We start from the raw sequence: 11,222 nt of genomic DNA, 5'->3' as shown, positions 1-11,222 counted from the left end.
TAAGTGGTAACTGCAAGCTGCCAAAACAAGCGACAAGCAAGAACCAGATTTCTGCAAAAGTTTAGCCAAACTTTGCAAAAATGCAAAGTCACTAGACTTGTCACTTACCACTGGGAAGCTAAAGCATTCACGTATGACTCCACAGAGACATCAAACAATCAGCTGCATGTGTGAACATGCAGCGAGCGTGGAAACATTTTCAGGGAGATGAAATTGAACTAGTTTGAAATCTAAAACTGTATCCTTATCCCTCACACTCTGATTATCAGGATATTTCAGCCTGCACTGTCTGAAATGGTAGAGCGGCACACTATGTGAGGAGGCGTGTGGCCTCCACAATAAATGATGGCTTACAGTCCCACACATCATCCTCTGTGTGCCGGCATGTACAGCTGCAAATTAGCGAACTGTGAGCCAGCTTTTTACAGCTTGAGAGGGAGACAACAGTGCACAGTTTGGATCAGCAACTCACGTGGCTTATCTCCATGTCCAGTAGATCTCCCAAGCACCAGTTACAGTGAGGTCATCATCAGGCATGGTTCAGGATAATGTCAAAGTGATAAAAAAACATGATATTTGAATTGATATTTGAACAATCTGGTAAAGTCCCTGCTTCATTTGACTAACAACTTGGTGATGTGCAGAACATGCTGTTAGCGGGGTTAGAATCTGCTGATAGGAAAGATGGCACAACTTGACTTTTACCATACACTAAATGAATGTAATCACAACTCAGAGTGTTGCCATGTATAATCATCTGCATGTTTTGGTTTAGACCTGTCCTGATTGACTCTATTCCTATAGAAATATGAAAACAAATCACCTTTTCAGGCATTTTCATGAAACCAAATGTAAATGCTGTACACCTGTGCAACAACTTTTTGCCAGATTTTTTTCTGATTTATTTCCTTTCTCCATTTATATCTTACTTTGAAAAGAAATGGATATCTGATGCAAGATCATAAGAAATACTCCATCCATCCTTCCATCTTCAGAACCTTCTGAATCCTTTTTGGGGTCGTGGGGTTTCAGGACTTTTGTCTGTTCCACACACGTGCACACCTAGGGCCAATTAAGAGACACCAATCAATCAATGAGGCATTTTTCTGGACCGTTGGAGGAAGCTGGAGTGCTGGAGAACATGCAAACTCCACACAGAAAAATCCCAGCTGGGAGGAGACAGCGCCACCATGCACCCACTACAAAACCAATGACATTAAGATATTTCACTGTCTTTTAATTATATTATTGCTCAATATTAGGGCAAAATCACTTAATTTTTTTAAAATAAATTCAGGTAAAAGATACATTCTAAATAAAAAAAAACCAAACAAATGAACTGCTGTATCAAAAAAATAATCAAGTTACTTTTCTCAAGCCTGAAGACAAAATGTTAACATAGTTTGTGTTTCAGTCAAGAATATAATTTAAAAAGAATAAAAACTAATTAGAAAGCCTTAAAAAAACAAAGAAATCATGAAGTGAATCATGGCATGAATCAACCATCAAACTCTGAGGGCCACAGACTTTATCTATAGTGCTGACTAATGTGAAATACTGAGATAGTGGAATGACCAGGACGACCCCCACCCCCCCACCCACGACTCGAATGCTGGACTCTGATTGGCCAGTGTGCTGAATCCATAACATGCAGCGCTCCTATATAAATGCAGACTTAACATCGGTGCGATCCGCCGTGCAAGTCATGAGGATAGAGAGGAGTAGACAGTAGAACGGGGGTGTGGGGGGGAAGAACCGTACTTGTTCCAGCCTGCAGTTTGTTCTGCAGGAGCTTCTTGGAGCGCTGTTCCGATGAGCTGCGCTTTCCTCCGTTCAGTTGCATGATCTGCTGCGCTGCTGAGAGGACGATGCCTTTGAGGAGCGGACTTTTCCTGCTGATGGTGCTGAGTGCATCTGCACATGAGCTAGATCAGAACGAGTCCTCTTCGCCCAGGAGGGCACGCTTCCCTGCCAACAGCCCTTGTAAGTACCACGCTGCTTCCATCTGCATAGATTCCACAGAGCCCAGCTGCTTCACCGTGCGTAACCCTGCTCCATCTCTGCACATTTCCTTTTTTTCTGTTAATTATTCCTTTATTTCATGAAAAGGTGCGTTCATTCACGCAGGATTAACGGCGTGACTGTTGCCGGTGTCTTACCGGCAACAGATGAGCGTGGAGCTGGGTGCTGACACCTGAAGGTGCAGGCTGCGTCTCACTGCTTAGGCTGGGATTTGATCAGAACCAAGAGAGCTGTCTCATCATATGAATGAAAACGATCAAATAAAAGGTTGAAAATGTGATTTAAACCTACAGGAATTCTGAAAATGGAGTGGTCCACAGAACCTATTTGTGATGTTCTTCTACTGATGGGTTCTCATGAGTCTAGATCTTAACAAATGCAGATTCTGACGCAGCACTATCGATATAAATAAACCAACTTTTCCTTAAACTTTCAAGGATTTTTGAGAAGAACACCCCTCAGTATGTTCTCATCACTCTGAGACCTAAAGTTGACTCTAAATTTTCAAAGCAATCTTTGGTCCCTGGTGGCTGACAGACTTTATCTGACTGTACAGGTCAACAAGGGGGCCCTTATTCAAAGGCTGCCAAGTAGGCTTAGGCTTCTCTATGACATTTCTTAATGGCTATTACATAGGATTTGAGTCGGGCTGGCCTCCATCTCTGGATTCTCGGATAAAGATTAAGAAAAGCCAACCTTCTGGATATGCTGATTTACAGATTATGTTTTATAGCTTTGTCTTGGTGTAAAATTTCAAGCTGACTGCATGGACTTGGCGCTGTGTCCACTTCTGGCCATCATCACTTTGTGGCTTATGGAATGAAAGAGTGAACACTGCTGCTGGGCGGCAATTTCAAAGGATTTACAAAGATTGGGGTCACTGGTGGGTTAATCAGCCTGATAACTATTCCAGTTATTTGACTCTCTAAAATGAGAATGGCATTTTTTTTTTCATTCCTGAACATCTTTGATTATGTAAATACACATAGGATTGAGGATATTTAGGAGTGCTTGGCTAATTGTGACTTTGTTAAAACTTGAGGCCCTGATTTTTGTAGCGGCTTATGCAAAATCATTTCAGATGGAGCCCGGTGGATGTTTGCATGTGTGCGAGGGGTAAAAGTGCATGTTTATGCATTTTTTCAGGCATGCCAATAATATGCAGGGAAGTCTTTGGTATTTCGGGTGTTGTTTATCCAAGTACCGCTGAAAAGAACCAAACAGAGGAATATCAGCTCCTGCCAAGAGAAGAGAACAGAAGTGCCAAATAATGTCTGAGATTCTTGAAGTTGTGAGGTGTCCAAACTCTAGTCAAGTAGCTGTTTGCCCTGAATGACTGCGCAATCCTTTGTGAATCACTAAAGTATAAAGATTCTCTTTTCTTGGTTGCATTTTTTAGCTGAATCCCGGGCGACCCTTGCATAATGAGCTCAGTGAGTGTGCAGCGATTCCCTGTGAACCCTCTGTTGGCTTCTAGGCTGATGGTTCATTCTCTGTGCCCACAGCAGATGTGGCACGCTGTCTCAACAGTGCACTCCAAGTTGGCTGCGGAGCCTTCGCCTGCCTGGAAAACTCAACTTGTGACACAGATGGCATGCATGACATTTGCAAGTCCTTCCTGTACAGTGCTGCTAAATTTGACACTCAGGTATCTAATTTAACTCTCATCATTGCACATAAAGCCTCGGATGCTGACATGGACATTAACTGCCGAGAATATTTTAAAGGGTGAATGTGCTGTTTTTTTGCAGGGTAAAGCGTTTGTGAAGGAGAGCCTTAAATGCATCGCAAATGGCATCACCTCCAAGGCATTCGCCACCATCCGCCGCTGCTCCACCTTCCAAAGAATGATCACCGAAGTTCAGGAGGAGTGCTACAGCAAGCTGGATATCTGCACTGTTGCCCGATCTAACCCAGATGCCATTGGAGAAGTGGCACAGCTGCCAAGTCACTTCCCCAACAAGTGAGCTCTTCTTTTGCTTTTCATCTATTATTTTTGAATAGAATTGATCAGTAAAGAAGTTTGAATGTCTTGTATTTTTCAAAAGTTAAGAAAAAAAATGTTTGTGTGACCAAAACTGAGTGCATCAAATAAACACTGACAAGTACAAGATATTTTGGCTCAGCTGGATAGACGGCTTCCTATAATTCCATGCTTCGGTTTGACTTTATCCATCCTTGGATACAGTAAAAACACTTCAAACTGGAATGTCGAGTTGGGATGTTTTTGTTCATTGTGATGCCTTTAGGATTGCAGCTTGGGAGTGGACACAAAAGAACTGGAGGGTGGAGCACAAGGTTTAGTGGTGACTAGAGCTCCAGCATGGTCACTCCCATACAGATGACCTCAGATCATACAACATGTGTGCAAACAATAAGGAAACTCTATAAAGCAGTTATGTCATTTTGTTGTATTTTTCCCCCCATATGGCTGTAAACTCTACAATGTCCCTCTGTGATTCTGCCATTTGTCTAGGTTTTATGGGAAGCTTCTGCAGAGCCTGATGGACTGTGACGAGGACACAGTGGATCGCATTAGGACCAGCATGGTGTCGAGGCTGGGCCCTGAGATGACCATGCTTCTTCAGCTGCTGCAAAACAAGCGCTGCCCATCCACTGCTGTGGCTGCAGCTGCTGCCATCCCGACTGGGGCGGAGGGCCGTGGGAGCTGGCGCTGGTCCACGGGTCCCCATATGTACAAAATTCAGCCTAATCTGCGAAACAGAGACACTGCCGGTCACTTGGGCAAAAAGCGCTCGTCCAGTGACAGCTCCTAACTTGTGCTCAAATTGAATAAAACTCCCGGCACTACTCAAAACATCCAAAAAAAGAAAAAAAGCTCCGCCATTCCCTTGGGGTGATAAATCTTTTTTCCTACTATACTGGAAATTACTGAAATATGCACCACAAGGGAATGCCTCTCCCTCCGTATAATTGATATCAGTTTGATTCTTGTTATATTATATATCCTACCCACTAGACTTGAGACAAACCTTCCGCCATGAATTTGTTTTTTCCTAAATTTTTCACGTCGCGGTCAGTGTTGAACACAAGGCTGTCGCATCTGGAAAATCCTACAACACATCCTACAACAGACGTAGATCTTTTAATGCCAAGTTAAAAAAAAGAATGTAAAAAATAAAACAAAAAAAGAAAGGGAGCGCATTAAGAGACAAAAGCCCCTTTTTATTCCTTTTATTTGTTCAGAAATAGATGTCGGAATCTAATTTTTAAAAATGATATCCTTTTGTTTTTGGAAATGACTCCAGTCAAGTTTTGAGCATTAGAAAAATGTTGTACTGTAGCGCAAACTTAACTCTTAACTGTACTGTATCCTATGTCATCAGAAGCAGCCATAGCCTGCCCTCTGAACAGTGCTCACATAGGTTGTGTCCGAATTCCTTCACTACTTAGTGCGTTGCGTTTGCCATTTTGAGGTGCTGTTTGAATCTACAATTCCAAAATTCAAAAATTTCTCAGAAATCTCTGCGATAAACTAGTGTGGATTGACGCTCACTGGATTGACAAATATTAACCACGATGCATTGCTTTTAGACACTTGTTCATTTGAAAAGAAAGTAAGGTGTAAAAGGCGTTTGACCTCGTTCCCCGTGGTGTCATGTGGAGGGTGCTCTAGGAATACGGGGTCCAGGGAGCCTTACTGAGGGCTGTCCAGTCTCTGTATGACCGGGGCGGGACCTTGGTTCGCATATCTGGCAGTTAGTCAGACCTGTTCCCGGGTCAGCACCGCTGAGTCTGAGGCCATGGTTCTTGACCGGAGAAAGGTAGTTTGCCCTCTCTCGGTGGGTGGAGTGCTCCTGCCTCAGGTGGAGGAGTTTAAATATCTTGGGGTTTTGTTCACGAGTGAGGGAAGATCGGAGCGTGAGACCGAAAGGCGAAGTGGAGCGGCTGCAGCAATCCATTGTGGTGAAGTGGGAGCTGAACCAGAAAGCAAAGCTCTCAATTTACCGGTCGATCTTCGTTCCAATACTCACCTCTGGTCATGAGCTCTGGGTCGTGCCCGAAAAAATAAGATCCTGACTACAAGCGGCTAAAATAATCTTCCTCCGGAAAGTGGCTAGGCACTCCTTAGAGATAGGGTGAGAAGCTCAGTAACCTGGAGAGAGCTTGGAGTAGAGCCGCTTCTCCTCCATATCTAGAGGAGCCAGTCGAGGCATCTGTTTCAGATGGCTCTGGAGCCCTCCCTGGGGAGGTTTTCCGGGCATGTCCCACTGAGTGGATGCCCCAATAAAGACCCAGGACACACTTGAGAGACTACGTCTCTAGGCTGGCCTGGGTAACGTCTCACAGTCCCTCCAGAGGAGCTGGAGGAAGTGACTGGGGAGAGGGAAGTCTGGTCATCTTTGCTAAGACTGCTGCCCCCGCAATCCGGTCCCAGATGAGTGGAAGAAGATGGATGGATGGAAACAAAAGTAATTTAATTTTTATAAATCGTCCAAGTTTTCGCCATCTTCATAAAATGCTTGAATTTATTCGGTTTTTACTTTGAGAAATCGGTGAAGTCACATTTGCTGTTAAAAAGAAATGATCATAGTGTCTGAGTTTCTTTTAAAATCCAGAGCACGATTTCATTAGTAGTTATGGAGTGTGGAGGTAATTCGGACACAGCCATAGTGCGAGGTCTGTGGAGGTTTCATGACAGCCTTTGAAAGGTATCCTTGAACTGACCAAAAAAAAAAAAGAAAAAAAAAAAAAGAACCTTCAAAACTGCCCGAATGCTATTCATGGAATACCAAACTTGTGTATAGCTTTAGCACTTAGATTTATTTATTTTTGTCCTAAAAGATGTGTTTCAAATGATCAATCTGCACAGAAGGAATGTCAAGATTATGGTTGCATCGATGGGGGGAAAACAACATTTGCGACGCATAGACAGTTGAGTTCTACAGAATATGAGGCGGTTGAATCCACTCCAGAGAGGGAAGCAGTCATGTAGTAGCTGATGAATCTCTGAGGTGAATCATGTGACATACACACTGACTCCCTGTGTCAAGATAGAGAATGACTATTTAAAAAAAAGCCTTGTTTGAATGATATTTATTTTCCTACTATATTATTTAATGTTTTTATTATAATTTGAATGCATTACTGTAGTTTTCATTAGGTTAAAAAAACTGTTTAGTCAAGGCTCCTAGCTGAACAAGAGCTTTATGCCAAAAAAAAAAAGAAGAATATGAGAAAAATGGGAGCTGTTGCTCAGGTGACTGAATGCGACCCATGTCATGACTCTGTGCTGGCCATAGGGGAACACGGTTGATTCAGGTCAGATGATCTTCGTTGCAGGTGTTACAAGGGACCACAAGAAAAGCTATCTTTGTTTGACACTTTTGGATTTTATTTTATTTTTTTTATATTCAGTCATTGTTGCTTCTACTTGAAGCTCATGTTAAGGGGAGGTTAGGCATCTTAGTTAAGACTGGTCAGATATAATGAGAGGGAAAGTAAACACTAGTATCAAGCATTCTGCAGCATTTTATTGTGGCTCTCTTATTATTTCATTTAATTCATAGAAATGGCTCTAATGTATTGCTTATGTGCAAAAAAAAACTAATTATTTTGACTTTTTGAGCATTTCTCTCTTGGAGGAAGACAATCATTCAAAATCATTAGGTTAGTGCTGAGTCATGCATACTAGAGAAAGGGTCGTTTTACTTTTACAGAAATTCTGACAATGTGGAAGTCAGTGAGTTCAGGCTGGTTTAAAGGAGACACAAATGTTAATGTGCGTACAGAGGTGAACTTTCAGAGCTGGGTTTAGGTCACACATCCCCTCATCTGAAAACTCAAAGCCTGCAAATTGCTTTTTTTTTTTCATAAAGCATCTTTATGACAACACAGCAGCTATTTACTACATCGATTTTATTTCTTTGACTTTATGAAAGGAAATGACCCCAATCCCCTTTGAAGTGAATTTGTCCTGGATTTCTTGGAATGAAGCACAGAGCAGAGTTCTATTTTTCTGTGTCAGTTTAAGAGCTATGTTAAGAATTCCAAACTATGCAATAGTCGCACACAAAGGATTTACAGCAACACAGAAACTGACCTTTATTTCATTCAGCGCCAGCTGATGCTGCGTGAATAAAAGTAGCAGCGTGTGTGCTTTCATGCTGCACTCACAGTGTGAAGGCATCACTCCTGTATCACTCTGTCATTTTCATTCTTCTAAAGCTGTGTTTCTATGGTTCTGTGAATAGAATTGCTTCGTTTGTGCCATGCAGCATAAAGGGAGAGACTTTCTGAAGGAATTACTGAGGAAGTAAAGAGCTATAGCGACACTGTAGTACATCCTAGCGTATATATTTTTTTGTTGATATGCATTTTAACCACTATAAAAAGGGCATTGAAACATTCAGCACATTTTATTTTACCTGGTAAATAGAGAGGAGCTGGAATATTTCATAACTAGAAAGTTCAAGGATTTTTCTTTTTTTTGTATTGATACATTTGTCTGTATCTTTGTTGTCCATGGTTACATCCAAATCTCAACAGTTGCTGCTAAACTCTACCCACCCTGTGTGATGCTGCCTGTCTGCTGCGGCCGCTCTGATCCATCAACGTGCAGAGAGCTCAGCATCATTCCACAACTCCATTTAAACATCCAAATGTTGATCCGTTTGCTTTTTTGTTTTTATTTTTTTTTATTTCTGTGATTATTCACATCAAATACATTCAGCAAGGGCAAACCGACTGTTTTCTCACCACGTAAAATGTAACGGTAATTTCAGAGAATGTACCTGTACACTGAATGTTGATTTTAAAACAGGACAAGTCATGTGACCAATGAAAGCTATGAAGAAAAACCAAAAGTGAGAAAAGTGTTTTTGAGTTCTCGCTCGTCTTAGATTTTGATCTGGATGTTTGGTGCTCGAGGTGATACAGGAGTATCGTCAAGTTGCCCCATGGTGAGCTTTGTGAGACTGTTCTTGTCACTACTAGAGATTAAAACCTCCCCGACCTTTAGCACTATATGGTACTCTTTCCCCCTCAAGACTTGAAACAGATTAATAAGTGTTGTGCTTAAATCCAAAAGCTTCAGTGACTCATGGACTTTATTTTGTGTTCATGTGTAAGTGACAGATATCTTACTTTCAAATACAAAACTTGTTGCAGATTAAGGATGATTACTGAAGCTCCTGTTACTGATGTTATGTAACGCATGATTGACCCTTGTGAATCACTTGCACTTTAAAATATACCCATTCTGTGTATATGTTTGGGTTTTTCCTCTGTACTGAAAAAAAAGAAAAAACAGATGCATCAACTGTGTGTCTTTGGCTGATTAGAAATAAAATATTTCTCAAATCTAGGTTTCGGTTATGACCTATGTTGCTTTGGCCTCTATTTTTTCCACTTGTTTAAACACACTGCACAGAATATCAAGATCTAAGTCATTATTGTCACCCTTCATTTACTTCTAAGACTGTTGCCAAAACATTAAGCCTTCAAATTTGACTGGTTAACCAACATTTTACCCATATATATCATACCCTGAACATGCCGCTCAGAAATGTTTTGGGCGGTTGGAATGTCTTACTTTCTCAGAAATTTTAAAAATGAAGCGACCACAACCTCATCTCAAACCATCGAGTGCCTGCCTTTAGAGAGCCAAGGGAGCCCATGTGGTTTCCCTTTGTTAAATGTAATAAAACACTGTCAGTATTGTTTGAATTCTAACAGTAAAAGGTGCCAAAGTTTTGATTACCAGCTACCAGATGAGCACAGGTTTAAACAATGAAATAATGCTATCCCTGTGGAGTGTAATGGCTGTAAAGCAATGCCTTTTCCTGAAAGAATTTCCTTTTTGTCCATCCTTTTTCTAAACCCGTTTTGTCCCTTTTGGGGTCACAGGGCTGCTGGAGCCTAACCCACCCAGAATTAAATGTATGCAATAAAAACAAAGTGGAATCAAAATGAGAATTATTGATACCAGCTGAGAAACGTTTTTATGTTAGATCTAAGCCCTAATCTATTCTGCCATTAGGTCAGCATCGATTTGTGTGGTACACATTCACGGTTCTATTCGCATTGTAGCAAAGGAATCCAAGCACTTACTTAATACCCAGATACAGAAACTGGAAAGCACAGGAATGAGTTTGACAGGATTCTTAGGCACTTTGGTTATCTTTAGGCTGCTGCCTCAAGCACATGGGAACAGGAACTAACTAAAAAAACACAGAAGGAGAAGAACTTCACATCCTGTGACATCATTACTTGTGGGCTGAACCTTTATAGCATGCATCATGTCTGTCTTTCGGTCTGAGAAAATTATATCTAAAGCCTCCTTTCCACTGAGCATTCGGTGCAGTCCAGTCCAGTATTTTGAGCATTTCCATTGTAAAATAAACCCATTGAAAAGTACCTAACCGTACCTCTTGGGGGCCCGTATCGATTGTATGACCAATGAAAGGTGTAACTGGACATTTGGGGGCGTACCCATTATAGCCATCTGTTGATTGGCAGAAAGTGATAAGAACATTAGAAAGCGCCAATATAGCGCTCACTCAGCACACAATCCAAAAGTTTTTATTTTTTACAGCGGTATTCATTTTACCTACCCATAATCTTTTTTCAAACAACATTAAATTCCTGTTATACACGATGTAACAGACGAGCTGCTGTTGTTGCTTTTTTTCTAGTTGTTGTGTTACAATGACACGCTAGCGGTCTACACCGTGAATATGCCATAAAAAAACAAACCACTTAGTGGAAGCGAGTCTCAACTGAGTGGAAAAGCTCGCCAGAATTCACCAGACCGTACCGTACTACTCCTTACCATACCGGACAGCACCGCTCAGTGGAAACAATGCTTAAAGCTTCATTCAAGAACATGCATTTAGCAGGTTCTTGAATGTGCTTTTAGTATATGGTGTTCACACGGAACTGTCGCTGCCCGACACGAGTGCATGTCCAACACCTACAGTTGGAGGAGGCTTGGTGTGAAATGTCAAAGCGGTGCTTATCTCCAAGGCTTTTTCCTTCACAGCTCTATTCCGATGTATGATAGACATCACTTGGTGTACTTCACAAACCACACATATTAATTTCTCTTTCATGATCAAATTTCAAACAGTTAGCACTTCTGTGAATTAAAAGGCCTGGTTTAACTTGCAACACGTGTTCAGCGGACCTGTGTTTTGCACGTATAGATCCCAAAATTGGATCATTGCGTGGTGACGTGT

General features: G+C 41.6%; 1 protein-coding gene across 2 annotated transcripts; it reads left to right on the top strand.

Annotated features, from left to right (window-relative positions):
- Positions 1-335: 335 nt before the first annotated feature.
- stc1 (stanniocalcin 1) lies at positions 336-8,702 on the top strand. 2 transcript variants are annotated; one of them, XM_024275959.2, is made up of 4 exons: positions 336-1,983; positions 3,531-3,670; positions 3,774-3,985; positions 4,499-8,702. In XM_024275959.2, the coding sequence occupies exons 1-4, from the start codon at positions 1,842-1,844 to the stop codon at positions 4,797-4,799; spliced, it is 795 nt and encodes a 264-aa protein (XP_024131727.1). In that variant the 5' UTR covers positions 336-1,841; the 3' UTR covers positions 4,800-8,702. The 2 variants fall into 2 exon arrangements, with proteins under 2 accessions (XP_024131727.1, XP_024131726.1); XM_024275958.2 differs by having other exon boundaries at positions 339-1,983; positions 3,528-3,670.
- The last annotated feature ends 2,520 nt before the right edge of the window (positions 8,703-11,222 follow it).

Source organism: Oryzias melastigma, linkage group LG9 (genome assembly GCF_002922805.2).
Source record: "Oryzias melastigma strain HK-1 linkage group LG9, ASM292280v2, whole genome shotgun sequence".
In the NCBI taxonomy this organism is placed as follows: Eukaryota; Metazoa; Chordata; class Actinopteri; order Beloniformes; family Adrianichthyidae; genus Oryzias; species Oryzias melastigma.
This window is presented reverse-complemented; position numbering and strand designations above follow the sequence as displayed.